Genomic DNA, 26,324 nt, shown 5'->3' with positions numbered 1-26,324 from the left:
GGAAATGGTGTCCTCGCAGTCAGTGGCACAGTGAAGCAGTCTGGGAACAGTGTCCTCACAGCATCACAGTGACGCAGTCTGGGAACGGTGTCCTTTCAGTCAGTTTCACAGTAAAGCAGTCTGGGAATGGTGTCCTTTCAGTCAGCGTAACAGTGAAGCAGTCTGGAAATGGTGTCCTCGCAGTCAGTGGCACAGTGAAGCAGTCTGGGAACAGTGTCCTCACAGCATCACAGTGAAGCAGTCTGGGAATGGTGTCCTTTCAGTCAGCGTAACAGTGAAGCAGTCTCGGAACGGTGTCCTCGCAGTCAGCGTCACAGTGAAGCAGTCTGGGAACGGTGTCCTCGCAGTCAGTGTCACAGTGAAGCAGTCTAGGAACAGTGTCATCGCAGTCAGTGTCACAGTGAAGCAGTCTGGGAACGGTGTCCTCACAGCGTCACAGTGAAGCAGTCTGGGAATGGTGTCCTCGCAGTCAGTGTCACAGTGAAGCAGTCTGGGAATGGTGTCCTCACAGTCAGCGTCACAGTGAAGCAGTCTGGGAATGGTGTCCTCGCAGTCAGCGTGAGAGTGAAGCAGTCTGGGAACGGTGTCTCGCAGTCAACGTCACAGTGAAGCAGTCTGGGAACGGTGACCTCGCAGTCAGCGTCACAGTGAAGCAGTCTGGGAACGGTGTCCTCGCAGTCAGCGTCACAGTGAAGCAGTCTGGGAATGGTGCCCTCGCAGTCAGCGTCAGAGTGAAGCAGTCTGGGAACGGTGTCTCGCAGTCAACGTCACAGTGAAGCTGTCTGGGAACGGTGACCTCGCAGTCAGCGTCACAGTGAAGCAGTCTCGGAACGGTGTCCTCGTAGTCAGCGTCACAGTGAAGCAGTCTGGGAACAGTGTCCTCGCAGTCAGTGTCACAGTGAAGCAGTCTGGGAACGGTGTCCTCACAGCGTCACAGTGAAGCAGTCTGGGAACAGTGTCCTCACAGTGAAGCAGTCTGGGAGCGGTGTCCTCGCAGTCAGTGTCACAGTGAAGCAGTCTGGGAACAGTGCCCTCGCAGTCAGCGTCACAGTGAAGCAGTCTGGGAACGGTGTTCTCACAGTCAGCGTCACAGTGAAGCAGTCTGGGAACGGTGTCCTCGCAGTCAGTGTCACAGTGAAGCAGTCTGGGAACGGCGTCCTCGCAGTCAGCGTCACAGTGAAGCAGTCTGGGAACCGTGTCCTCGCAGTCAGTATCACAGTGAAGCAGTCTGGGAACGGTGTCCTCACAGTCAGCGTCACAGTGAAGCAGTCTGGGAACGGTGTCCTCGCAGTCAGTGTCACAGTGAAGCAGTCTGGGAACAGTCTCCCCCCAGTCAGCGTCACAGTGAAGCAGTCTGGGAACAGTGTCCTCACAGTGAAGCAGTCTGGGAGCGGTGTCCTCGCAGTCAGCGTCACAGTGAAGCAGTCTGGGAACGGCGTCCACACAGTCAGTGTCACAGTGAAGCAGTCTGGGAACGGTGTCCTCGCAGTCAGTATCACAGTGAAGCAGTCTGGGAACGGTGTCCTCACAGTCAGCGTCACAGTGAAGCAGTCTGGGAACGGTGTCCTCGCAGTCAGTATCACAGTGAAGCAGTCTGGGAACGGTGTCCTCACAGCGTCACAGTGAAGCAGTCTGGGAACGGTGTCCTCACAGTCAGTGTCACAGTGAAGCAGTCTGGGAACGGTGTCCTCACAGCGTCACAGTGAAGCAGTCTGGGAATGGTGTCCTCGCAGTCAGCGTCACAGTGAAGCAGTCTGGGAATGGTGTCCTCGCAGTCAGCGTCACAGTGAAGCAGTCTGGGAACGGTGTCCTCGCAGTCAGCGTCACAGTGAAGCAGTCTGGGAATGGTGTTCTCGCAGTCAGCGTCACAGTGAAGCAGTCTGGGAACGGTGTCCTCACAGTCAGTGTCACAGTGAAGCAGTCTGGGAACAGTGTCCTCACAGTGAAGCAGTCTGGGAGCGGTGTCCTCGCAGTCAGTGTCACAGTGAAGCAGTCTGGGAACAGTGCCCTCGCAGTCAGCGTCACAGTGAAGCAGTCTGGGAACGGTGTTCTCACAGTCAGCGTCACAGTGAAGCAGTCTGGGAACGGTGTCCTCGCAGTCAGTGTCACAGTGAAGCAGTCTGGGAACGGCGTCCTCGCAGTCAGTATCACAGTGAAGCAGTCTGGGAACGGTGTCCTCACAGTCAGCGTCACAGTGAAGCAGTCTGGGAACGGTGTCCTCGCAGTCAGTGTCACAGTGAAGCAGTCTGGGAACGGTGGCCTCACAGTCAGCGTCACAGTGAAGCAGTCTGGGAACGGTGTCCTCACAGTCAGCGTCACAGTGAAGCAGTCTGGGAACGGTGTCCTCGCAGTCAGTGTCACAGTGAAGCAGTCTGGGAACAGTCTCCCCCCAGTCAGCGTCACAGTGAAGCAGTCTGGGAACAGTGTCCTCACAGTGAAGCAGTCTGGGAGCGGTGTCCTCGCAGTCAGCGTCACAGTGAAGCAGTCTGGGAACGGCGTCCACACAGTCAGTGTCACAGTGAAGCAGTCTGGGAACGGTGTCCTCGCAGTCAGTATCACAGTGAAGCAGTCTGGGAACGGTGTCCTCACAGTCAGCGTCACAGTGAAGCAGTCTGGGAACGGTGTCCTCGCAGTCAGTATCACAGTGAAGCAGTCTGGGAACGGTGTCCTCACAGCGTCACAGTGAAGCAGTCTGGGAACGGTGTCCTCACAGTCAGTGTCACAGTGAAGCAGTCTGGGAACGGTGTCCTCACAGCATCACAGTGAAGCAGTCTGGGAATGGTGTCCTCGCAGTCAGCGTCACAGTGAAGCAGTCTGGGAATGGTGTCCTCGCAGTCAGCGTCACAGTGAAGCAGTCTGGGAACGGTGTCCTCGCAGTCAGCGTCACAGTGAAGCAGTCTGGGAATGGTGTTCTCGCAGTCAGCGTCACAGTGAAGCAGTCTGGGAACGGTGTCCTCACAGTCAGTGTCACAGTGAAGCAGTCTGGGAACAGTGTCCTGCAGTCAGCGTCACAGTGAAGCAGTCTGGGAACGGTGTCCTCACAGTCAGTGTCACAGTGAAGCAGTCTGGGAACAGTGTCCTGCAGTCAGTGTCACAGTGAAGCAGTCTGGGAACAGCGTCCTCGCAGTCAACATCACAGTGAAGCAGTCTGGGAATGGGGTCCTCGCAGTCAGTGTCACAGTGAAGCAGTCTGGGAACAGTGTCCTCGCAGTCAGCATCACAGTGAAGCAGTCTGGGAACAGTGTTCTCGCAGTCAGCATCACAGTGAAGCAGTCTGGGAACGGTGTCCTCGGAGTCAGCGTCACAGTGAAGCAGCCTGGGAACTATGTCCTCACAGTCAGCATCACAGTGAAGCAGTCTGGGAACGGTGTCCTCACAGTCAGCATCACAGTGAAGCAGTCTGGGAACGGTGCCCTCGCAGTCAGCGTCACAGAGAAGCAGTCTGGGAACGGTGTCCTCACAGTCAGCGTCACAGTGAAGCAGTCTGGGAACGGTGTCCTCGCAGTCAGCGTCACAGTGAAGCAGTCTGGGAACGGCGTCCTCACAGTCAGCGTCACAGTGCCGCATGGTAGGTTGTTGCAAATGGTTACATTTCACGGAATCCAGGGCCCGGTAGCCAATTGGATACAGAATTGGCCTGGCGACCGAAGCCAAAGGGAGGTTGTGGAGGGTTGTTTTTCAAACTGGAGGCCTGTGACCAGCGGTGTGCCTCGGGGATCGGTGCTGGGTCCACTGTTATTTGTTACACATATTAATGATTTGGATGAGAATGTAGGAGGTGTGGTTAGTAAGTTTGCAGACGACATCAAGATTGGTGGCATAGTGGATAGTGAAGAAGGTTATATAAGATTGCAACAGGATCTTGACCAATTGGGCCAGTGGGCCGATGAATGGCAGATGGAGTTTAATTTGGATAAATGTGAGGCGATGCATTTTGGTAGATCAAATCAGGGCAGGACCTACTCAGTTAATGGTAGGGAGTTGGAGAGAGTTACAGAACAAAGAGATCTAGGGGTACAGGTTCATAGCTCCTTGAAAGTGGAGCTATAGGGGTAGCACGGTTGCACAGTGGTTAGCACTGTGGGTTCACAGCACCAGGGTCCCAGGTTCGATTCCCGGCTTGGGTCACTGTCTGTGCGGAGTCTGCACATCCTCCCCGTGTGTGCGTGGGTTTCCTCCGGGTGCTCCGGTAACCTCCCACAGTCCAAGGGAGTGCAGTTTAGGTGGATTGGCCATGCTAAATTGCCCTTAGTGTCCAAAAAGGTTAGGAGGGGTTGTTGGATTACGGGATAGGGTGGAAGTGAGGGCTGGGTCGGTGCAGACTCGATGGGCCGAATGGCCTCCTTCTGCATTGTAGGTTTTATGTCTTTGTCTATGAGTTGCAGGTGGACAGGGTGGTGAAGAAGGCATTCAGCATGCTAGGTTTTATTGGGCAGAATATTGAATACAGGAGTTGGATCGTCTTGTTGAAATTGTACAAGACATTAGTAAGGCCACACATGGAATACTGTCATCAGTTCTGGTCACCCGATTATAGGAAGGATATTGTTAAACTAGAAAGAGTGGAGAAGTGATCTACGGGGATGTTACCAGGACTTGATGGTCTGAGTTGTAAGCAGAGGCTGGGACTTTTGTCCCTGGAGCGGAGGAGGCTTAGGGGGGATCTTATAGAGGTCTATAAAATAATTAGGGGCATAGATAAGGTAGATAGTCAACATATTTTCCCAAAGGTAGAGGAGTCTAGAACTAGGGGGCATAGGTTTAAGGTGAGACAAAAGAGACCAGAGGGGAAATTCCTTCACACAGAGGGTGGTTAGCATCTGGAAGGAGCTTCCAGAGGCCAAATGCGGGCAAGCGGGACTGGCTTAGGGATAGAAACTGGGCGGCATGGACCAGCTGGGCCGAAGGGCCTGTTTCCATGCTGTAAACATCTATGATTCTATAAATCTGACTCCATTTCCAGTTCTCTCCAGCTTCGACAAAGAATCATCCAGACTCGATACGTTCGCTCCCTTCTCTCTCCACAGAGGCTGTCAGACCTGCTGAGATTGTCCAGCATTTTTTGTTTTGTTAAAGGTATAGGCGTATCTTTTAAGAATAAATCATTCGAAAAGTTAGTAAGTAAGATGAAGTGCGTTTATGTTTAAGGCATCGCAGGTGAGGTCAGCCGAGGGGACTGTGTGACCTGTCATATGCGGAAACCATCGACCACACCACCATCCTAGATGACCACATGTGCAGTAAGTTCTCCCAACTGCAGAAACTTGAGCTCGGGGTTTGGGAGCTCGAGCGGCGGCTGGGGAGACTGTGGGGCACCTGCGAGGCTGAGAGTTACATGGAAAGCACGTTTAGAGAGGTGGTCACACTGCAACTCAAGGGATTGGAGGAAAGAAAGGTGACCATCAGGCAGTCCAAGAAAAAACAGACAGGTAGTGCAGATGATCAGAATGAATGGCAGAACAGGATTGAGGGGCCTCCTCCTGCTTCTATTTTTTATGTTTCTGAGAAAGCCATCGGGAAACACTTGGGCTGCCGACAAAACGGAGCACCCGCCAGCGGAGGATCCCACCCGATACCTTTGAAGGATCTTCAAATAAGGTTTTATCGGTAGAGCTTATGAATAAAAAGGGGACAGTCACATTGCTGGGAGTGTATTGTAGACCCCCCAAATAGACAGCGAGCAATAGAGGAGCAGATATGTGGACAATTCACTGAGGTGTGTAAAAATAATTATTATTATAGGACAGCACAGCAGCACAAGTGGCTAGCACTGTGACTTCACAGCGCAAGGGTCCCAGGTTCGATTCCCCGGTGGGTCACTGTCTGTGAGGAGTCTGCACGTTCTCCCCGTGTCTGCGTGGGTTTCCTCCGGGTGCTCCAGTTTCCTCCCACAGTCCAAAGACGTACAGATTAGGTGGATTGGCCACGCTAAATTGCCCTTAGTGTTCAAAAAGGTCAGGAGGGGTTATTGGGTTATGATGATAGGGTGGAAGTGAGGGCTTAAGTGGGTCGGTGCAGACTCGATGGGCCGAATGGCCTCCTTCTGCACTGTATGTTCTATGTTCTAATGGGATAATTGCATTGGGGGATTACAACTTCCCAACATTAATTGGGATAGTCAGAATTTCAAGGGTTTAGAGGGGGTGAATTTACCCTGAATCTTTTCAGGAGAACTTTTTATGTCAATGTGTCGAAGGTCCAACAAGGACGACACACTTCCGGATCTAATTCTGGGGAACAAAACCGGACAGGAGTTTGAAATGGGGAACATTTTAGTAATAGTGTCCACAGCACAGGACGAAATAAGTTTGTTATGGAAAAGGAAAAAGATGATTGTAAAAGTAAAGGTTTTGATTGGGGGAAGGCTGGTTTTATTAGAATAAGGCAGGATCTGGCAAAAATAGTCTGGGAACAGCTTCTTGTGGGAAAATCTACAGCAGTAGAGGGGTGTACAAAAAGGAAATGGAGAGAGTACTCCCCTCCTGTTCAGTCAGGACGCTTGTGAAGCCAGAAGCTTAACTGTGACTGCACTACCTTGAGTACCATTCCCAGACTTTAGGGTGAAATCGAGGAACAACAAGCCCACAGAACTGTGGATGTCTGGATTATTCAGGACTAGACAAGGGAGGGGCTTTTAATCGATACCAAGGGAGCAAATCAGCAGAGGCCTTAGTGGAGTATTGAAAGTGCAGGGAGAACAGAGAGAACGTGCAGGACAATTGTGAGAGCAAAGAACGGATATGAAAAAGCACTGGCAGGTAGGATTGGATAAGTATATTAAGAGGAAGAGGATAGTCAGGGAAAGAGTAGAGCCTATTAGGTACTAAGTGGGTAATCTGTGCATGGAGCCAGAGGACATTGGTAAGGTATTGGACCAATACTTCATACCTGTCTTCATAGAGAAGGAGGATGCACGTACCAAATTCAGGAAGAGGGACTGTCGGGTTCGTGAAGAGTTTGGCATAGAGAGTGAGGAGCTGTAGGAAGTTTTAGCGGGCTTAAAAGTGGACAAAGCCCAATGTTGGGATGAGTTGTATCCCGAGCTGTTGTGGGAGGTGGCAGATAGAAGATGATGCACTTTGGAAGGAGCAACAGGACAAGGGGGTACTCAATGAATGGCAGGATGCTGGGCAGCTCAGAGGATCTTGGGGTACTTGTCCACAGAGCTCCAAAGGTTGCAGGACAGGTTAATGGGGGAGTTAAGAAAGCAAACGGGACCCTTGCCTTTGTCATCATAGATTATAATAAGAGCAGGGAGATTATGATGGAGGCATAGAAAACCTTGGTGACGTCACAGCTGGAGTACTGTGTTCAGTTCAGGCCGACTCACTATGGGAAGGAGGTGATTACACTGGAGGGGGTGCAGAGATTCACCAGGATGTTGCCTGGGATGGAGCATTTGAACTATGAAGAGAAGTTGGACAGGCTTGGGCTGTTTTCGCTGGAGCAGAGCAGACTGAGGGGCGACTTAATCGAGGTGGACAAGATTATGAGGGGCATGGACAGGGTGGATAGTTGAAGGGTCAATAATATGGGTCATAGTTTTAGGGTGAGGGGCGGGAGGCTTGAAGGGGACTTGAGGAAAAAACCTTCACCCAGAGGATGGTGGGAGTCCGGAACTCGCTGCCTGGGAGGGGAGTGGAAACAGAGACCAGTCTACCTTTACAAAGTACCTGGATGAGCAGATCAAACGGCACAACATTGGGCCGAGTGCTGGAAAGTGGAATTAGTGTAGATTTAGTGCAGTTTTGCCGGTGCAGTCTTGATGGGCCGAAGGGCCTCTTTTGTACTGTATGACTTTAAAGAAAAAAAGGGCCTATAGGGAAGGAAATCTGCCGTCCTTACCCGGTCTGGCCGACATGTGACTCCAGGCCCACAGCAATGTGGTTACTCTTAACTGCTCTGAAATGGCCGAGCGAGACATTCAGTTCACAGGCAATTAGGGATGGGCAATAAATGTGACTCCCCCATCCCAGATAGAATACATAAAAGGTCCCAGCTGCAATAGAATTGTCCAAAGATCTTTCAATCTGACAGCACAGGTGGAGGCTAATCCCGAATCCTCTGGCCGCCAAACGCCCCTGGGCACTCTGTACCATCTACCCAACAATGTGAACATTCCCCAGTACATACCACCCAGAGCCAAATCAACTCTGGCCAATCACCGCCCCATCAGTCTGCTCTCCATCATCAGTAAAGTGATGGGAAGTGTAAACGGAAGTGCTATCAAGCGGCACTTAACCAGCAATATCACTGACGCTCAGTTTAGATTCCAGCTGTTCCACTCAGTTCAAACATCGATGGAAGAGATGAACACGAGGGGTGGAGAGGGAGTCACTACCCTTAATATCGAGGCAGCATTTGACCGATGGGACATCAAGGAGCTGGTTGGAGCCATATTTAGCACAAAGGAAGATGGTTGTGGTGGTTGGAGGTCAGTCATCTCAGCTCCAGGACATCACTGCAGGAGGTCCTCAGGGTAGTGTCCCCTTCCATCATTAGGTCAGAATTGGGGATCTTCACTGATGATGCCACAATATTCAGCACCATTCGCGACTCCTCAGATAATGAAACGAAAGAGAAAATGCTGGAAAATCTCAGCAGGTCTGGCAGCATCTGTAGGGAGAGAAAAGAGCTAACGTTTCGAGTCCGATGACTCTTTGTCAAAGCTTTGTCATCGGACTCAAAACGTCAACTCTTTTCTTTCCCTAGAGATGCTGCCAGACCTGCTGAGATTTTCCAGCATTTTCTCTTTCGTTTCAGATTCCAGCATCCGCAGTAATTTGCTTTTATCCTCAGATAATGAAGCAGCAAGATTTGGACAATATCCAGGCTACAAAACAAACAGAGAACAAAGAAATGTACAGCACAGGAACAGGCCCTTCGGCCCTCCAAGCCCGTGCCGACCATGCTGCCCGACTAAACTACAATCTTCTACACTTCCTGGGTCCGTATCCCTCTATTCCCATCCTATGAACTTCGGATCATTCGGGAGGCAGAGGGGGTCATAGATAGCAGCTTCAGGGAATTAGTTACACCAAAGATTGGAGGTAGATGGGTAACTGTAAGAGGGACTGGGAAAAAACAGTCAGTACAGGGATCCCCTGCGGTCGTTCCCCTGAGAAACAAGTATACCGCTTTGGATACTTGTGGGGGGGACGACTTACCAGGGGTAAGCCATGGGGTACAGGCCTCTGGCACAGAGTCTGTCCCTGTTGCTCAGAAGGGAAGGGGGGAGAGGAGCAGAGCATTAGTAATTGGGGACTCTATAGTCAGGGGCACAGATAGGAGATTTTGTGGGAGCGTGAGAGACTCACGTTTGGTATGTTGCCTCCCAGGTGCAAGGGTACGTGATGTCTCGGATCGTGTTTTCCGGGTCCTTAAGGGGGAGGGGGAGCAGCCCCAAGTCGTGGTCCACATTGGCACTAACGACATAGGTAGGAAAGGGGATAAGGATGTCAGGCAGGCTTTCAGGGAGCTAGGGTGGAAGCTCAGAACTAGAACAAACAGAGTTGTTATCTCTGGGTTGTTGCCCGTGCCACGTGATAGTCAGATGAGGAATAGGGAGAGAGAGCAATTAAACACGTGGCTACAGGGATGGTGCAGGCGGGAGGGATTCAGATTTCTGGATAACTGGGGCTCTTTCTGGGGAAGGTGGGACCTCTACAGACAGGATGGTCTACATCTGAACCTGCGGGGCACAAATATCCTGGGGGGGAGATTTGTTAGTGCTCTTTGGGGGGGTTTAAACTAATGCAGCAGGGGCATGGGAACCTGGATTGTAGTTTTAGGGTAAGGGAGAATGAGAGTACAGAGGTCAGGAGCTCAGATTTGACGTCGCAGGAGGGGGCCAGTGTTCAGGTAGGTGGTTTGAAGTGTGTCTACTTCAATGCCAGGAGTATACGAAATAAGATAGGGGAACTGGCAGCATGGGTTGGTACCTGGGACTTCGATGTTGTGGCCATTTCGGAGACATGGATAGAGCAGGGACAGGAATGGATGTTGCAGGTTCCGGGGTTTAGGTGTTTTAGTAAGCTCAGAGAAGGAGGCAAAAGAGGGGGAGGTGTGGCGCTGCTAGTCAAGAGCAGTATTACGGTGGCGGAGAGGATGCTAGATGGGGACTCATCTTCCGAGGTAGTATGGGCTGAGGTTAGAAACATGAAAGGAGAGGTCACACTGTTGGGAGTCTTCTATAGGCCTCCAAATAGTTCTAGGGATGTAGAGGAAAGGATGGCGAGGATGATCCTGGATAAGAGCGAAAGTAACAGGGTAGTTATTATGGGAGACTTTAACTTTCCAAATATTGACTGGAAAAGACCTGATGGGATTTATCCTAGGATTCTCTGGGAGGCCAGGGAAGAGATTGCTGGACCATTGGCTTTGATTTTTATGTCATCATTGGATACAGGAATAGTGCCAGAGGAATGGAGGATAGCAAATGTGGTCCCTTTGTTCAAAAAGGGGAGCAGAGACAACCCCGGCAACTATAGACCGGTGAGCCTCACGTCTGTAGTGGGTAAAGTCTTGGAGGGGATTATAAGAGACAACATTTATAATCATCTAGATAGGAATAATATGATCAGGGATAGTCAGCATGGCTTTGTGAAGGGTAGGTCATGCCTCACAAACCTTATCGAGTTCTTTGAGAAGGTGACTGAACAGGTAGACGAGGGTAGAGCAGTTGATGTGGTGTATATGGATTTCAGCAAAGCGTTTGATAAGGTTCCCCACGGTAGGCTATTGCAGAAAATACGGAGGCTGGGGATTGAGGGTGATTTAGAGATGTGGATCAGAAATTGGCTAGCTGAAAGAAGACAGAGGGTGGTGGTTGATGGGAAATGTTCAGAATGGAGTTCTGTCACAAGTGGAGTACCACAAGGATCTGTTCTGGGGCCGTTGCTGTTTGTCATTTTTATCAATGACCTAGAGGAAGGCGCAGAAGGGTGGGTGAGTAAATTTGCAGACGATACTAAAGTCGGTGGTGTTGTCGATAGTGTGGAAGGAAGTAGCAGGTTACAGAGGGATATAGATAAGCTGCAGTGCTGGGCTGAGAGGTGGCAAATGGAGTTTAATGTAGAGAAGTGTGAGGTGATTCACTTTGGAAGGAAAAACAGGAATGTGGAATATTTGGCTAATGGAAAAGTTCTTGGAAGTGTGGATGAGCAGAGGGATCTAGGTGTCCATGTACATAGATCCCTGAAAGTTGCCACCCAGGTTGATAGGGTGGTGAAGAAGGCCTATGGAGTGTTGGCCTTTATTGGTAGAGGGATTGAGTTCCGGAGTCAGGAGGTCATGTTGCAGCTGTACAGAACTCTGGTACGGCCGCATTTGGAGTATTGCGTACAGTTCTGGTCACCGCATTATAGGAAGGACGTGGAGGCTTTGGAACGGGTGCAGAGGAGATTTACCAGGATGTTGCCTGGTATGGAGGGAAAATCTTATGAGGAAAGGCTGATGGACTTGAGGTTGTTTTCGTTAGAGAGAAGAAGGTTAAGAGGAGACTTAATAGAGGCATACAAAATGATCAGAGGGTTAGATAGGGTGGACAGTGAGAGCCTTCTCCCGCGGATGGAAATGGCTAGCACGAGGGGACATAGCCTTAAACTGAGGGGTAATAGATATAGGACAGAGGTCAGGGGTAGGTTCTTTACGCAAAGAGTAGTGAGGCCGTGGAATGCCCTACCTGCTACAGTAGTGAACTCGCCAACATTGAGGGCATTTAAAAGTTTATTGGATAAACATATGGATGATAATGGTATAGTGTAGGTTAGATGGCTTTTGTTTCGGTGCAACATCGTGGGCCGAAGGGCCTGTACTGCGCTGTATTGTTCTATGTTCTATGTTCTATGTATTCATGTATTTGTCAAAATGCCCCTTAAATGTCACTATCGTCCCTGCTTCCACCACCTCCTCCGGTAGTTCCAGGCACCCACTACCCTCTGCGTAAAAAACTTGCCTCGTATATCTACTCTAAACCTTGCCCCTCTCACCTTAAACCTATGCCCCCTAGTAATTGACCCCTCTACCCTGGGGAAAAGCCTCTGACTATCCACTCTGTCTATGCCCCTCATAATTTTGTATACCTCTATCAGGTCTCCCCTCAACCTCCTTCGTTCCAGTGAGAACAAACCGAGTTTATTCAATCGCTCCTCATAGCTAATGCCCTCCATACCAGGCAACATTCTGGTAAATCTCTTCTGCACCCTCTCTAAAGCCTCCACATCCTTCTGATAGTGTGGCGACCAGAATTGAACACTATACTCCAAGTGTGGCCTAACTTGGCTGCAACATGACTTGCCAATTCTTATACTCAATGCCCCTGCCAATGAAGGCAAGCATGCCGTATGCCTTGTTGACTACCTTCTCCACCTGTGTTGCCCCTTTCAATGACCTGTGGACCTGTACTCCTAGATCTCTTTGACTTTCAATACTCTTGAGGGTTCTACCATTCACTGTATATTCCCTACCTGCATTAGCCCTTCCAAAATGCATTACCTCACATTTGCCCAGATTAAACTCCATCTGCCATCTCTCCGCCCAAGTCTCCAAACAATCTAAATCCTGCTGTATCCTCTGACAGTCCTCATCGCTATCCGCAATTCCACCAACCTTTGTGTCGTCTGCAAACTGACTAATCAGACCAGTTACATTTTCCTCCAAATCATTTATCTACTACAAACAGCAAAGGTCCCAGCACTGATCCCTGTGGAACACCACTGGTCACAGCCCTCCAATTAGAAAAGCATCCTTCCATTGCTACTCTCTGCCTTCTATGACCTAGCCAGTTCTGTATCCACCTTGCCAGCTCACCCCTGATCCCGTGTGACTTCACCTTTTGTACTAGTCTACCATGAGGGACCTTTTCAAAGGCCTTACTGAAGTCCATATAGACAACATCCACTGCCCTACCTGCATCAATCATCTTAGTGACCTCCTCGAAAAACTCTATCAAGTTAGTGAGACACGACCTCCCCTTCACAAAACCATGCTGCCTCTCACTAATACGTCCATTTGCTTCCAAATGGGAGTAGATCCTGTCTCGAAGAATTCTCTCCAGTAATTTCCATACCACTGAAGTAAGGCTCACCGGCCTGTAGTTCCCTGGATTATCCTTGCTACCCTTCTTAAACAGAGGAACAACATTGGCTATTCTCCAGTCCTCTGGGAGATCCCCTGAAGACAGTGAGGATCCAAAGATTTCTGTCAAGGTCTCAGCAATTTCCTCTCCAGCCTCCTTCAGTATTCTGGGGTAGATCCCATCAGGCCCTGGGGACTTATCTACCTTAATATTTTTTAAGACACCCAACACCTCGTCTTTTTGGATCTCAATGTGACCCAGGCTATCTACACACCCTTCTCCAGACTCAACATCTATCAATTTCTTCTCTTTGGTGAATACTGATGCAAAGTATTCAATTAGTACCTCGCCCATTTCCCCTGGCTCCACACATAGATTCCCTTGCCTATCCTTCAGTGGGCCAACCCTTTCCCTGGCTACCCTCTTGCTTTTTATGTACGTGTAAAAAGCCTTGGGATTTTCCTTAACCCTATTTGCCAATCACTTTTCGTGACCCCTTCTAGCCCTCCTGACTCCTTGCTTAAGTTCCTTCCTACTTTCCTTATATTCCACGCAGGCTTCGTCTGTTCCCAGCCTTTTAGCCCTGACAAATGCCTCCTTTTTCTTTTTGACGAGGCCTACAATATCTCTCGTTATCCAAGGTTCCCGAAAATTGCCGTATTTATCCTTCTTCCTCACAGGAACATGCCGGTCCTGAATTCCTTCCAACTGACACTTGAAAGCCTCCCACATGTCAGATGTTGATTTGCCCTCAAACATCCGCCCCCAATCTATGTTCTTCAGTTCCCGCCTAATATTGTTATAATTAGCCTTCCCCCAATTTAGCACATTCATCCTAGGACCACTCTTATCTTTGTCCACCAGTACTTTAAAACTTACTGAATTGTGGTCACTGTTACCGAAATGCTCCCCTACTGAAACATCTGCCACCTGGCCGGGCTCATTCCCCAATACCAGGTCCAGTACCGCCCCTTCCCTAGTTGGACTGTCTACATATTGTTTGAAGAAGCCCTCCTGGATGCTCCTTACAAACTCCGCCCCGTCTAAGCCCCTGGCACTAAGTGAGTCCCAGTCAATATTGGGGAAGTTGAAGTCTCCCATCACCACAACCCTGTTGTTTTTACTCTTTTCCAAAATCTGTCTACCTATCTGCTCCTCTATCTCCCGCTGGCTGTTGGGAGGCCTGTAGTAAACCCCCAACATTGTGACTGCACCCTTCTTATTCCTGATCTCTACCCATATAGCTTCACTGCCCTCTGAGGCGTCCTCCCGCAGTACAGCTGTGATATTCTCCCGAACCAGTAGCGCAACTCCACCTCCCCTTTTACATCCCCCTCTATCCCGCCCGAAACATCTAAATCCTGGAACGTTTAGCTGCCAATCCTGCCCTTCCCTCAACCAGGTCTCTGTAATGGCAACAACATCATAGTTCCAAGTACTAATCCAAGCTCTAAGTTCATCTGCCTTACCCGTAATACTTCTTGCATTAAAACATATGCACTTCAGGCCACCAGACCCGCTGTGTTCAGTAACTTCTCCCTGTCTGCTCTGCCTCAGAGCCACACTGTCCCTATTCCCTAGTTCTCCCTCAATGCTCTCACCTTCTGACCTATTGCTCCCGTGCCCACCCCCCTGCCATACTAGTTTAAATCCTCCCGTGTGACACTAGCAAACCTCGCGGCAAGGATATTTATGCCTCTCCGGTTTAGATGCAACCCGTCCTTCTTATATAGGTCACACCTGCCGCAGAAGAGCTCCCAGTGGTCCAGATAACGGAAACCCTCCCTCCTACACCAGCTGTTTAGCCACGTGTTTAGCTGCTCTATCTTCCTATTTCTAGCCTCAAAGCGTCATGAAATGACCAAAGCCAAACAGAGAGGATCTGAACATTGCCCCTTGACATTCAATGGCATTACCAACACTGAATCCGCCACTATCAACATCCTCGGGTTACCATTGACCAGAATCGGAACTGGATTAGCCATATAAATACTGTGGCTACAGGAGCAGATCAGAGGCAAGGAATACTGCAGTGAGTAACTCAAATCCCGACTTCCCAAAGCATGTCCATCTTTTACAAGACACAAAATCCACTACTTTAAAGATTCACTCCCTCTAATGGACGTGTGTACCATCCACAAGATGCACTGCAGCAACTCAACGAGGTGCCTTGACAGCACCTTCCAAACCCTCAACTTCTACCATCTCGAAGGGCAAGGGCAGAAAAACATGGCAACGCCATCACCTGCAAGTTCCCCTCAAAGTCACACGCCATCCTGACTTGAAACTGTATCACCGTTCCTTCACTGTTGCTGGGTCTAAACCTTGGAGATACCTCCCTAACAGCACCATGGATGTAGCTATACCTCCCTAACAGCATCATGGATGTAGCTAGACCCCATGGACTCACCACCACTTCTCAAGAACAATCAAGCAGCCGGTGACACTCACATTCCACAAAATATTTCTTTTATTATTACCGTGCAAATGGTGCTGCCACCTCTTGCAAAAGGAATACGTGACAATATTGGGCAAGGATCATTGCCATTTGCATTGGCTTTAATGTCCCACTTTAACCTCCGTTGTACCCTCCCAACCAGACAATCTGTCCACACTCAAATGAAGAGCAATGATAAGCAGGAGGTGCCAGAGGCACAGGAGGCGAGAATCAGAGAGGCTGACATGTCAGCTTGGAAAACACGCACAACATTTCTGTCATTTAGTTCGCAAAATGGGTAAAGTTTTCAGTTCTAGAAAAGGTTTTAATGACCTCGGAGGCAGCCGCTTATCGGGGATTTGAAGGGTTGTGATGAGATTTGTAATGAGCACAGTAAAGCGGGGACAGAGACTCACTCCAGAAATCATGGCTGTGATGAATAGCCAGCACACTTCCTGCTCAAATGGAGCAGGATTGTTTCTGTCAACACACTCGGTTACCTGGAGACAACACACATCAGAGTAAAGGCACAAAAGATTTCAGCAATTACCACTCACTGAGTGAAGAGGCCTCGCAGATTATTAAACGCTTGAAAAAGCCGTTGGAGGTAAATGACAAAATAAAATGTTTAATTAGCTGAGCCATGGCCAGAATAATCCAGCAATATCCTCAAATTACATCGTTAGAACATTAAATACACAGTGAGATATGTTTAGACGCTCTATTCAAACATTTGATCAGTTTAACCAAGTAATTTCAAACCATCGCCAGACCTACTTCATCACTCACCCGACAATGAGGCACAATATCAATTGCAGAACACACTAAATTATCACCTAAAACCGTCAGGAGCTTTACTCTGTATCTAACCCTGTGCTGTACCTGCCCTGGGAGTGTTTGATGGGGACAGTGTAGAGGGAGCTTTACTCTGTATCTAACCCCGTGCTGTACCTGCCCTGGAAGTGTTTGATGGGGACAGTGTAGAGGGAGCTTTACTCTGTATCTAACCCGGTGCTGTACCTGTCCTGGGACTGTTTGATGGGGACAGTGTGGAGGGAGCTTTACTCTGTATCTAACCCCGTGCTGTACCTGTCCTGGGAGTGTTTGATGGGGACAGTGCAGAGGGAGCTTTACTCTGTATCTAACCCCGTGCTGTACCTGTCCTGGGAGTGTTTGATGGGGACAGTGTAGAGGGAGCTTTACTCTGTATCTAACCCCGTGCTGTACCTGTCCTGGGAGTGTTTGATGGGGACAGTGCAGAGGGAGCTTTACTCTGTATCTAACCCCGTGCTGTACCTGTCCTGGGAGTGTTTGATGGGGACAGTGTAGAGGGAGCTTTACTCTGTATCAAACCCTGTGCTGTACCTGTCCTGGGAGTGTTTGATGGGGACAGTGTAGACGGAGCTTTACTCTGTACTGAACTGTACTAATGGGCGGCATGGTGGCACAGTGGTTAGCACTGCTGCCTCACAGCTCCAGTGTCTAGGGTTCAATTCCGGCCTCGAGTGACTGCCTGTGGGAAATTTGCACTTTCTCCCCGTGTCTGTGTGAGTTTCTTCCGGGTGCTCCGGTTTCCTCCCACAAAGATGTGCAAGTTTGGTGGATTAGACATGATAAAATTGCCCCTCAGTGTCGAAAAAAGGTTAGGTGGGGTTAAGAACAAAGAACAAAGAAATGTACAGCACAGGAACAGGCCCTTCGGCCCTCCAAGCCCGTGCCGACCATGCTGCCCGACTAAATTAAAATCTTCTACACTTCCGGGGTCCGTATCCCTCTATTCCCATCCTATTCATGTATTTGTCAAGATGCCCCTTAAATGTCACGATCGTCCCTGCTTCCACCACCTCCTCCGGCAGCGAGTTCCAGGCACCCACTACCCTCTGTGTAAAAAACTTGCCTCGTACATCTCCTCTAAACCTTGCCCCTCTCACCTTAAACCTATGCCCCCTAGTAATTGACCCCTCTACCCTGGGAAAAAGCCTCTGACTATCCACTCTGTCTATATGCCCCTCATAATTTTGTAGACCTCTATCAGGTCTCCCCTCAACCTTCGTCGGTTCAGTGAAAACAAACCGAGTTTATTCAACCTCTCCTCATAGCTAATGCCCTCCATACCAGGCAACATTCTGGTAAATCTCTTCTGCACCCTCTCTAAAGCCTCCACATCCTTCTGGTAGTGTGGCGACCAGAATTGAACACTATACTCCAAGTGTGGCCTAACTAAGGTTCGATACAGCTGCAACATGACTTGCCAATTCTTATACTCAAATATACGGGGCTACAGGGATAGGGTGGAGGCATGGTCTTAAGTAGGGGCTCTTTCAAGGGCTGGTGTAGATCCGATGGGCTGAATGACCTCCTTCTGCACTGTAAATCCTATGATTCTATGCACTAGGTGGTTAGTCTAGCTCTTTATCAGTTTGGTCATTAACATGACACTAAATTATTCACAAGGTTTAACTGATGTAATCAATGTAACAAACATTGAAGTGACCATCGCTGTCTTATCTCAAATACAGAATCCCCAGTGCCGAAAGAGGCCATTCGGCCCATCTGCAGCAGCACTTTGAAAGAGCACCCTACCTAGGCCTAATCCGCACTCTAGCCCTGTATCCCTATCCAACCTTTGGACACTATGGGGCAATTTAGCATGGCCTGTCTACCTAACCTGCACATCTTTGGAACATAATGTAGAGAAGTGTGAGGTGATTCACTTTGGAAGAAATAACAGGAATGCGGAATATTTGGCTAATGGTAAAGTTCTTGAAAGTGTGGATGAGCAGAGGGATCTAGGTGTCCATGTACATTGATCCCTGAAAGTTGCCACCCAGGTTGATAGAGTTGTGAAGAAGGCCTATGGAGTGTTGGCCTTTATTGGTAGCGGGATTGAGTTCCGGAGTCAGGAGGTCATGTTGCAACTGTACAGAACTCTGGTACGGCCGCATTTGGAGTATTGCGTACAGTTCTGGTCACCGCATTATAGGAAGGATGTGGAGGCTTTGGAGCGGGTGCAGAGGAGATTTACCAGGATGTTGCCTGGTATGGAGGGAAAATCTTATGAGGAAAGGCTGATGGACTTGAGGTTGTTTTCGTTGGAGAGAAGAAGGTTAAGAGGAGACTTAATAGAGGCATACAAAATGATCAGGGGGTTAGATAGGGTGGACAGTGAGAGCCTTCTCCCGCGGATGGAAATGGCTGGCACGAGGGGACATAGCTTTAAACTGAGGGGTAATAGATATAGGACAGAGGTCAGAGGTAGGTTCTTTACGCAAAGAGTAGTGAGGCCATGGAATGCCCTACCTGCTACAGTAGTGAACTCGCCAACATTGAGGGCATTTAAAAGTTTATTGGATAAACATATGGATGATAATGGCATAGTGTAGGTTAGATGGCTTTTGTTTCGGTGCAACATCGTGGGCCGAAGGGCCTGTACTGCGCTGTATTGTTCTATGTTCTATGTTCTATATGTTCTATAAGTGTTGAAAACATGAGGATAAGACATGGGTTCAATGGGCAATTGTATAATTCTCTGAATGACTGAGAATGAGCAGGGATGTAGTTCTGGAGAGTGCTGGATGTTACCACCCAGCTGGAGTCAGTGCCTTCAGGCAAGGATATGTATAAACTGGCAGAGAACCCCGTATTCAATTGTTCCCGAGTGCCACTGGAATCCATTTGGAATGTTTTTAGATCGAGGGAATGATCATCCCTTCGTGACCTCCCCCGGCCTCTTCCCCGGTCCCCAATCAACCCCTCGCCAACCCCCCAGATTTTCCCTACCCTCCCGCCCTGCAACACCGTAAACATTCCTGGGCCTCCGGTGCCCGGACCTGAGGTCCGACATCCTCCTGCATCTCGCCTTCTGTCCACTGCAGGGACTGGAGAGCTGAGCGCCAACTCAAACATGGGACTTCCTCCCAAAGGAGGGGCAAAAGTCCTGCCAGCAGCCACTTAGCCCCCATGGAACGGCAGCAGGGCACTGGAGTGGCATGTTTGAATGGCAGGAAGTGAGATTCTGCAATGGGGGAAATTCAGGCCCGTGGACAATGTCAGTGCGCCGTCGACCACAGAACGTGATCGGTACCGAGTAGGTTCCAACTTTCACCAACAGACCAAAGAGTTACAATGGCCCATTCCTTACCTGTCGAGGCCGAGGCTGATAGGGTGAACTGCTCTCCAGGTCAGCTAAGATGCTGGTCAATGAGTCGATCTCTGCGTCCAGACTTGATCGTCTTTGATCGAGGCTCTTCTTCCCTGTCTAAGAAGAGGAGGTCACAAGTCAGCTTGTCATTGACACCTTGCCTGCTTCCCATCAGCTGGCTGCTGTCCTGACCACAGGAGTCGATTCAGCCCTTCCCAACCCTTTCCACCATTCAATCAGATCATGGACCAATCAGATCGCAATAGAACCATTTATTACTGTTCCATATCCCCAGATGTCCTCAAACCAAATGCACTCATGCCCAGTCGAAGCTCCTGTAGATGGTGCCCAGCATCCACAACCTTTTGTGGGGAAATTGTTCTCTTATCCGCTCTGAAGGATGAATCCTAACCTCACTCCTCAATGTCTAATTCTAACTAAAAAACATTACAAATCTCCTGAACCACCCTCAGTGCAGTGGACAAGAGGCGCATTGAGCTGAAACAAGGGAGAAGAAAGACTCGGTGTATTTTTCGTAAAACACGTTTTCTTCCACATTGACTGCACAACCCCATCCATTTCTCCGAACAGCAGAGGAACCACACAGAGTCTCCCAGAGGGCAGCCCAGAGTCCCCCAGAGGGCAGCCCAGAGTCCCCCAGAGGGCAGCCCAGAGTCCCCCAGAGGGCAGCCCAGACTCCCAGAGGGCAGCCCAGAGTCCCAGAGGGCAGCCCAGACTCCCAGAGGGCAGCCCAGACTCCCAGAGGGCAGCCCAGAGTCCCCCAGAGTGGAGCCCAGAGACCCCCAGAGGGCAGCCCAGAGTCCCCCAGAGGGCAGCCCAGAGTCCCCCAGAGGGCAGCCCAGAGTCCCCCAGAGGGCAGCCCAGACTCCCAGAGGGCAGCCCAGACTCCCAGAGGGCAGCCCAGAGTCCCAGAGGGCAGCCCAGACTCCCAGAGGGCAGCCCAGAGTCCCCCAGAGGGCAGCCCAGAGTCCCCCAGAGGGCAGCCCAGAGTCCCCCAGAGGGCAGCCCAGACTCCCAGAGGGCAGCCCAGACTCCCAGAGGGCAGCCCAGACTCCCAGAGGGCAGCCCAGACTCCCAGAGGGCAGCACAGAGTCCCCCAGAGGGCAGCAGAGACTCACAGAGGGCAGCCCAGAGCCTCCCAGTCTCCCAGAGGGCAGCCCAGACTCCCAGAGGGCAGCACAGACTCCCAGAGGGCAGCCCAGAGTCCCCCAGAGGGCAGCACAAAGCCTCCCAGAGGGCAGCCCAGAGTCCCCCAGAGTGGAGCCCAGAGTCCCCCAGAGGGCAGCACAGACTCCTAGAGGGCAGCCCACACTCTCAGAGGGCAGCACAGACTCCCAGAGAGCAGCCAGACTCCGAGAGGGCAGCACAGAGTCCCCCAGAGGGCAGCAGAGACTCACAGAGGGCAGCCCAGAGCCTCCCAGTCTCCCAGAGGGCAGTCCAGAGTCTCCCAGAGTGAGGCCCAGAGCCTCCCAGTCTCCCAGAGTGGGGCCCACAGCCTACCAGAGGGCAGCCAATCAGAGATAACCAATCAGCATTGTCTTCTCATGTGGTGTAAATTGTTCTCAGTTAATGTTTGTCCATTTCTATTGGTTTATCCTCACGAGTGTAAAATGAAAAGCTTTGGCAGCATGTATCTTTTCTCGGCAGTAGTTATCCACTTGGTCCAGATTTATCTTATGAATTATTTATTCAATTGCCTGTGAAAGTAATGAATGAGGATGCTGGCAACAACCTTTCAAACCGTGCATTCCAAACCACAATGGTTCGTTGAACAGGATTTTACACCTGATTCGCTTTACCATCACCTGACCATTTAAGGCTTTTAAATGGCACTGAGCGGGTGGGTTGCTGAAGGCCTCGTCCTCAAATCGCAGCCAGGCGGGACTGGGTAGGTAGGCAGCTGGAAAGGGACCCATGGAATGGCCTCCAGCTGTCTGCAAAGCTGCCGCCCGGGAGCACCATATTCTGCCCATTCCGTTGCACCTGCGTCCCAGTGAAGACGCTCCCAGCCTCGAGCAGCGAGCGACACTGACCACAACATCATGGCTGACACACCCTCTGCTTCCTTTGTCTCCTGTCCACTTCTCCTCTTCTCCATTCGGCCTGGAACTACACCTGCTTTCCTCTCTCACTCCCTCCTTTCTCTCTCTCTGTCCTCCACATTGATCAGTCCAAGGTGCCACACGGGGAAACACAATGGACGAGCCTTTCAAGCAGCCTGACATGCCGTGTTCAGACTCAGTAACACTGCTCAAAGAGGGAGGAGACAGCGTCCCTCCACCACAGCAAGAGGTGAAAAGAATACCCACACCGGAGTTCAAAAAGGCAAGAGGCGGGTGGGCAGAGAAGACGTTCTCAAACCCGGCCGAACACTGCTCCAGGGAACTGACGCAGATACAGCTGAACATATCTTCAAAAGCAAGAGGGGAAAGCAGTCACGGGGCAGGTTAACAACAAACATCCAGACAGCTGTGGGTAACATAGGAGTTGTGGCTGGGTGCTGGGACCGGAAGGAGCGATGGAATTTACATAATAGTTGGAACATTTAGAGAAATTAGTCAGGAAGCTCATGCTTCAAAAGATGAACGAACTGTGGCACTCCCTCAGTACTGACCCTCTGACAGTGCGGCACTCCCTCAGTACTGACCCTCTGACAGTGCAGCACTCCCTCAGTACTGACCCTCTGACAGTGCGGCACTCCCTCAGTACTGACCCTCTGACAGTGCGGCACTCCCTCAGTACTAGACCCTCTGACAGTGCGGCACTCCCTCAGTACTGAACCTCTGACAGTGCGGCACTCCCTCAGTACTAGACCCTCTGACAGTGCGGCACTCCCTCAGTACTGAACCTCTGACAGTGCGGCACTCCCTCAGTACTGACCCTCTGACAGTGCAGCACTCCCTCAGTACTGACCCTCTGACAGTGCAGCACTCCCTCAGTACTGACCCTCTGACAGTGCAGCACTCCCTCAGTACTGACTCTCTGACAGTGCAGCACTCCCTCAGTACTGACCCTCTGACAGTGCAGCACTCCCTCAGTACTGACCCTCTGACAGTGCTGCACTCCCTCAGTACTGTCCCTCTGACAGTGTGGCACTCCCTCAGTACTGACCCTCTGACAGTGCGCCTCTCGCTCAGTACTGACCCTCTGACAGTGCAGCACTCCCTCAGTACTGACCCTCTGACAGTGTGGCACTCCCTCAGTACTGACCCTCTGACAGTGCGCCTCTCGCTCAGTACTGACCCTCTGACAGTGCGGCACACCCTCAGTACTGACTCTCTGACAGTGCAGCACTCCCTCAGTACTGACCCTCTGACAGTGCAGCACTCCCTCAGTACTGACCCTCTGACAGTGCGCCTCTCGCTCAGTACTGACCCTCTGACAGTGCGGCACACCCTCAGTACTGACCCTCTGACCGTGCAGCACACCCTCAGTACTGACCCTCTGACAGTGCAGCATTCCCTCAGTACTGACCCTCTGACAGTGCGACACTCCCTCAGTACTGACCCTCTAACAGTGCGGCACACCCTCAGTACTGACCCTCTGACCGTGCAGCACACCCTCAGTACTGACCCTCTAACAGTGCGGCGCTCCCTCAGTACTGACCCTCTGACAGTGCGACACTCCCTCCGTACTGACCCTCTGACAGTGCAGCACTCCCTCAATACTGTCCCTCTGACAGTGCGGCACTCCCTCAGTACTGACCCACTGGCAGTGTGGCACTCCCTCAGTACTGACCCTCTGACAGTGCAGCACTCCCTCAGTACTGACCCTCTGACAGTGCAGCACTCCCTCAATACTGTCCCTCTGACAGTGCGGCACTCCCTCAGTACTGACCATCTGGCAGTGTGGCACTCCCTCAGTACTGACCCTCTGACAGTGCAGTGCTCCCTCAGGACTGACCCTCTGACAGTGCAGCACTCCCTCAGTACTGACCCTCTGACAGTGCAGCACTCCCTCAGTACTGACCCTCTGACAGTGCAGCACTCCCTCAGTACTGACTCTCTGACAGTGCAGCACTCCCTCAGTACTGACCCTCTGACAGTGCAGCACTCCCTCAGTACTGACCCTCTGACAGTGCTGCACTCCCTCAGTACTGTCCCTCTGACAGTGTGGCACTCCCTCAGTACTGACCCTCTGACAGTGCGCCTCTCGCTCAGTACTGACCCTCTGACAGTGCAGCACTCCCTCAGTACTGACCCTCTGACAGTGTGGCACTCCCTCAGTACTGACCCTCTGACAGTGCGCCTCTCGCTCAGTACTGACCCTCTGACAGTGCGGCACACCCTCAGTACTGACTCTCTGACAGTGCAGCACTCCCTCAGTACTGACCCTCTGACAGTGCAGCACTCCCTCAGTACTGACCCTCTGACAGTGCGCCTCTCGCTCAGTACTGACCCTCTGACAGTGCGGCACACCCTCAGTACTGACCCTCTGACCGTGCAGCACACCCTCAGTACTGACCCTCTGACAGTGCAGCATTCCCTCAGTACTGACCCTCTGACAGTGCGACACTCCCTCAGTACTGACCCTCTAACAGTGCGGCACACCCTCAGTACTGACCCTCTGACCGTGCAGCACACCCTCAGTACTGACCCTCTAACAGTGCGGCGCTCCCTCAGTACTGACCCTCTGACAGTGCGACACTCCCTCCGTACTGACCCTCTGACAGTGCAGCACTCCCTCAATACTGTCCCTCTGACAGTGCGGCACTCCCTCAGTACTGACCCACTGGCAGTGTGGCACTCCCTCAGTACTGACCCTCTGACAGTGCAGCACTCCCTCAGTACTGACCCTCTGACAGTGCAGCACTCCCTCAATACTGTCCCTCTGACAGTGCGGCACTCCCTCAGTACTGACCATCTGGCAGTGTGGCACTCCCTCAGTACTGACCCTCTGACAGTGCAGTGCTCCCTCAGGACTGACCCTCTGACAGTGCAGCACTCACTCAGTACTGAACCTCTGACAGTGCGGCACTCACTCAGTACTGACCCTCTGACAGTGCACTACTCCCTCAGTACTAGACCCTCTGACAGTGCGGCACTCCCTCAGTACTGAACCTCTGACAGTGCGGCACTCACTCAGTACTGACCCTATGACAATGCTGCACTCCCTCAGTACTGACCCTCTGACAGTGCAGCACTCCCTCAGTACTGACCCTCTGACAGTGCAGCACTCCCTCAATACTGTCCCTCTGACAGTGCGGCACTCCCTCAGTACTGACCCTCTGGCAGTGTGGCACTCCCTCAGTACTGACCCTCTGACAGTGCAGTGCTCCCTCAGTACTGACCCTCTGACAGTGCAGCACTCACTCAGTACTGACCCTCTGACAGTGCACTACTCCCTCAGTACTGACCCTCTGACAGTGCAGCACACCCTCAGTACTGACCCTCTGACAGTGCAGCACTCCCTCAGTACTGACCCTCTGACAGTGCTGCACTCCCTCGGTACTGACCCTCTGACAGTGCAGCACTCCCTCAATACTGTCCCTCTGACAGTGCGGCACTCCCTCAGTACTGACCCTCTGGCAGTGTGGCACTCCCTCAGTACTGACCCTCTGACAGTGCAGTGCTCCCTCAGTACTGACCCTCTGACAGTGCAGCACTCACTCAGTACTGACCCTCTGACAGTGCACTACTCCCTCAGTACTGACCCTGTGACAGTGCAGCACTCCCTCAGTACTGACCCTCTGACAGTGCAGCACTCCCTCAGTACTGACCCTCTGACAGTGCTGCACTCCCTCAGTACTGACCCTCTGACAGTGCGGCACTCCCTCAGTACTGACCCACTGACAGTGCAGCACTCCCTCAGTACTGTCCCTCTGACAGTGCGGCACTCCCTCAGTACTGACCCTCTGGCAGTGTGGCACTCCCTCAGTACTGACCCTCTGACAGTGCAGTGCTCCCTCAGTACTGACCCTCTGACAGTGCAGCACTCACTCAGTACTGACCCTCTGACAGTGCTGCACTCCCTCAGTACTGACCCTCTGACAGTGCGGCACTCCCTCAGTACTGACCCTCTGACAGTGCGGCACTCCCTCAGTACTGACCCTCTGACAGTGCTGCACTCCCTCAGTACTGACCCTCTGACAGTGCAGCACTCCCTCAGTACTGACACTCTGACAGTGCGGCACTCCCTCAGTACTAGACCTTGACTTTTAGGGTCTACCTTGCATTCCAGAGACCTGTAGGTTACTCTCCAATTCACTCACCACCCTGACTAGGAAATACATCGTCCGTTGCTTAACTGTCGCTGGGGCAACACCCTGGAACTCCCTCCCTAACAGCACAGTGGGTGTACTTACACTGTAGGGGCTGCAGCGGTTCACGGAAGAAGCTGACCACCACCTTCTCGAGGGCAGTTAACGAAGGGCAAGAAGTGGTTGCCCAGCCAGTGACACCCTCATCCCATAAACTAATTTCAAATTCTCCAGAGTGGAAATTGAATCCCTGTCCTCCTGGTTGAGAGGTGATCCTGGAAGTCACAGAGGGAGATGCTTCAGAGAAATATCTGTGGTGTCCTGTGCACAATCCTCAGGATTATCCAGCACAGGAACATGGTACAATCCTGAGATATAATCCCATTCCTTTCCCCAGTTCAGGCAGGTCACTGTCCATCAGGATGAGTGAACAAACCCGATCTCTGAA

General features: G+C 51.3%; 1 protein-coding gene across 5 annotated transcripts in view; it reads right to left on the bottom strand.

The window, feature by feature from the left end:
- Positions 1–26,324, bottom strand: part of lpp (LIM domain containing preferred translocation partner in lipoma) — a 672,742-nt gene that overhangs the window by 232,082 nt on the left and 414,336 nt on the right. For all 5 annotated transcript variants that reach the window (XM_072473629.1, XM_072473634.1, XM_072473633.1 and 2 more), the window contains one exon: positions 19,657–19,773. In XM_072473629.1, the coding sequence (XP_072329730.1) occupies positions 19,657–19,773 (117 nt within the window). The remainder of the gene's footprint in view (positions 1–19,656; positions 19,774–26,324) is intronic.

The sequence above is a fragment of the Scyliorhinus torazame genome, chromosome 14 (genome assembly GCF_047496885.1).
Source record: "Scyliorhinus torazame isolate Kashiwa2021f chromosome 14, sScyTor2.1, whole genome shotgun sequence".
In the NCBI taxonomy this organism is placed as follows: Eukaryota; Metazoa; Chordata; class Chondrichthyes; order Carcharhiniformes; family Scyliorhinidae; genus Scyliorhinus; species Scyliorhinus torazame.
This window is presented reverse-complemented; position numbering and strand designations above follow the sequence as displayed.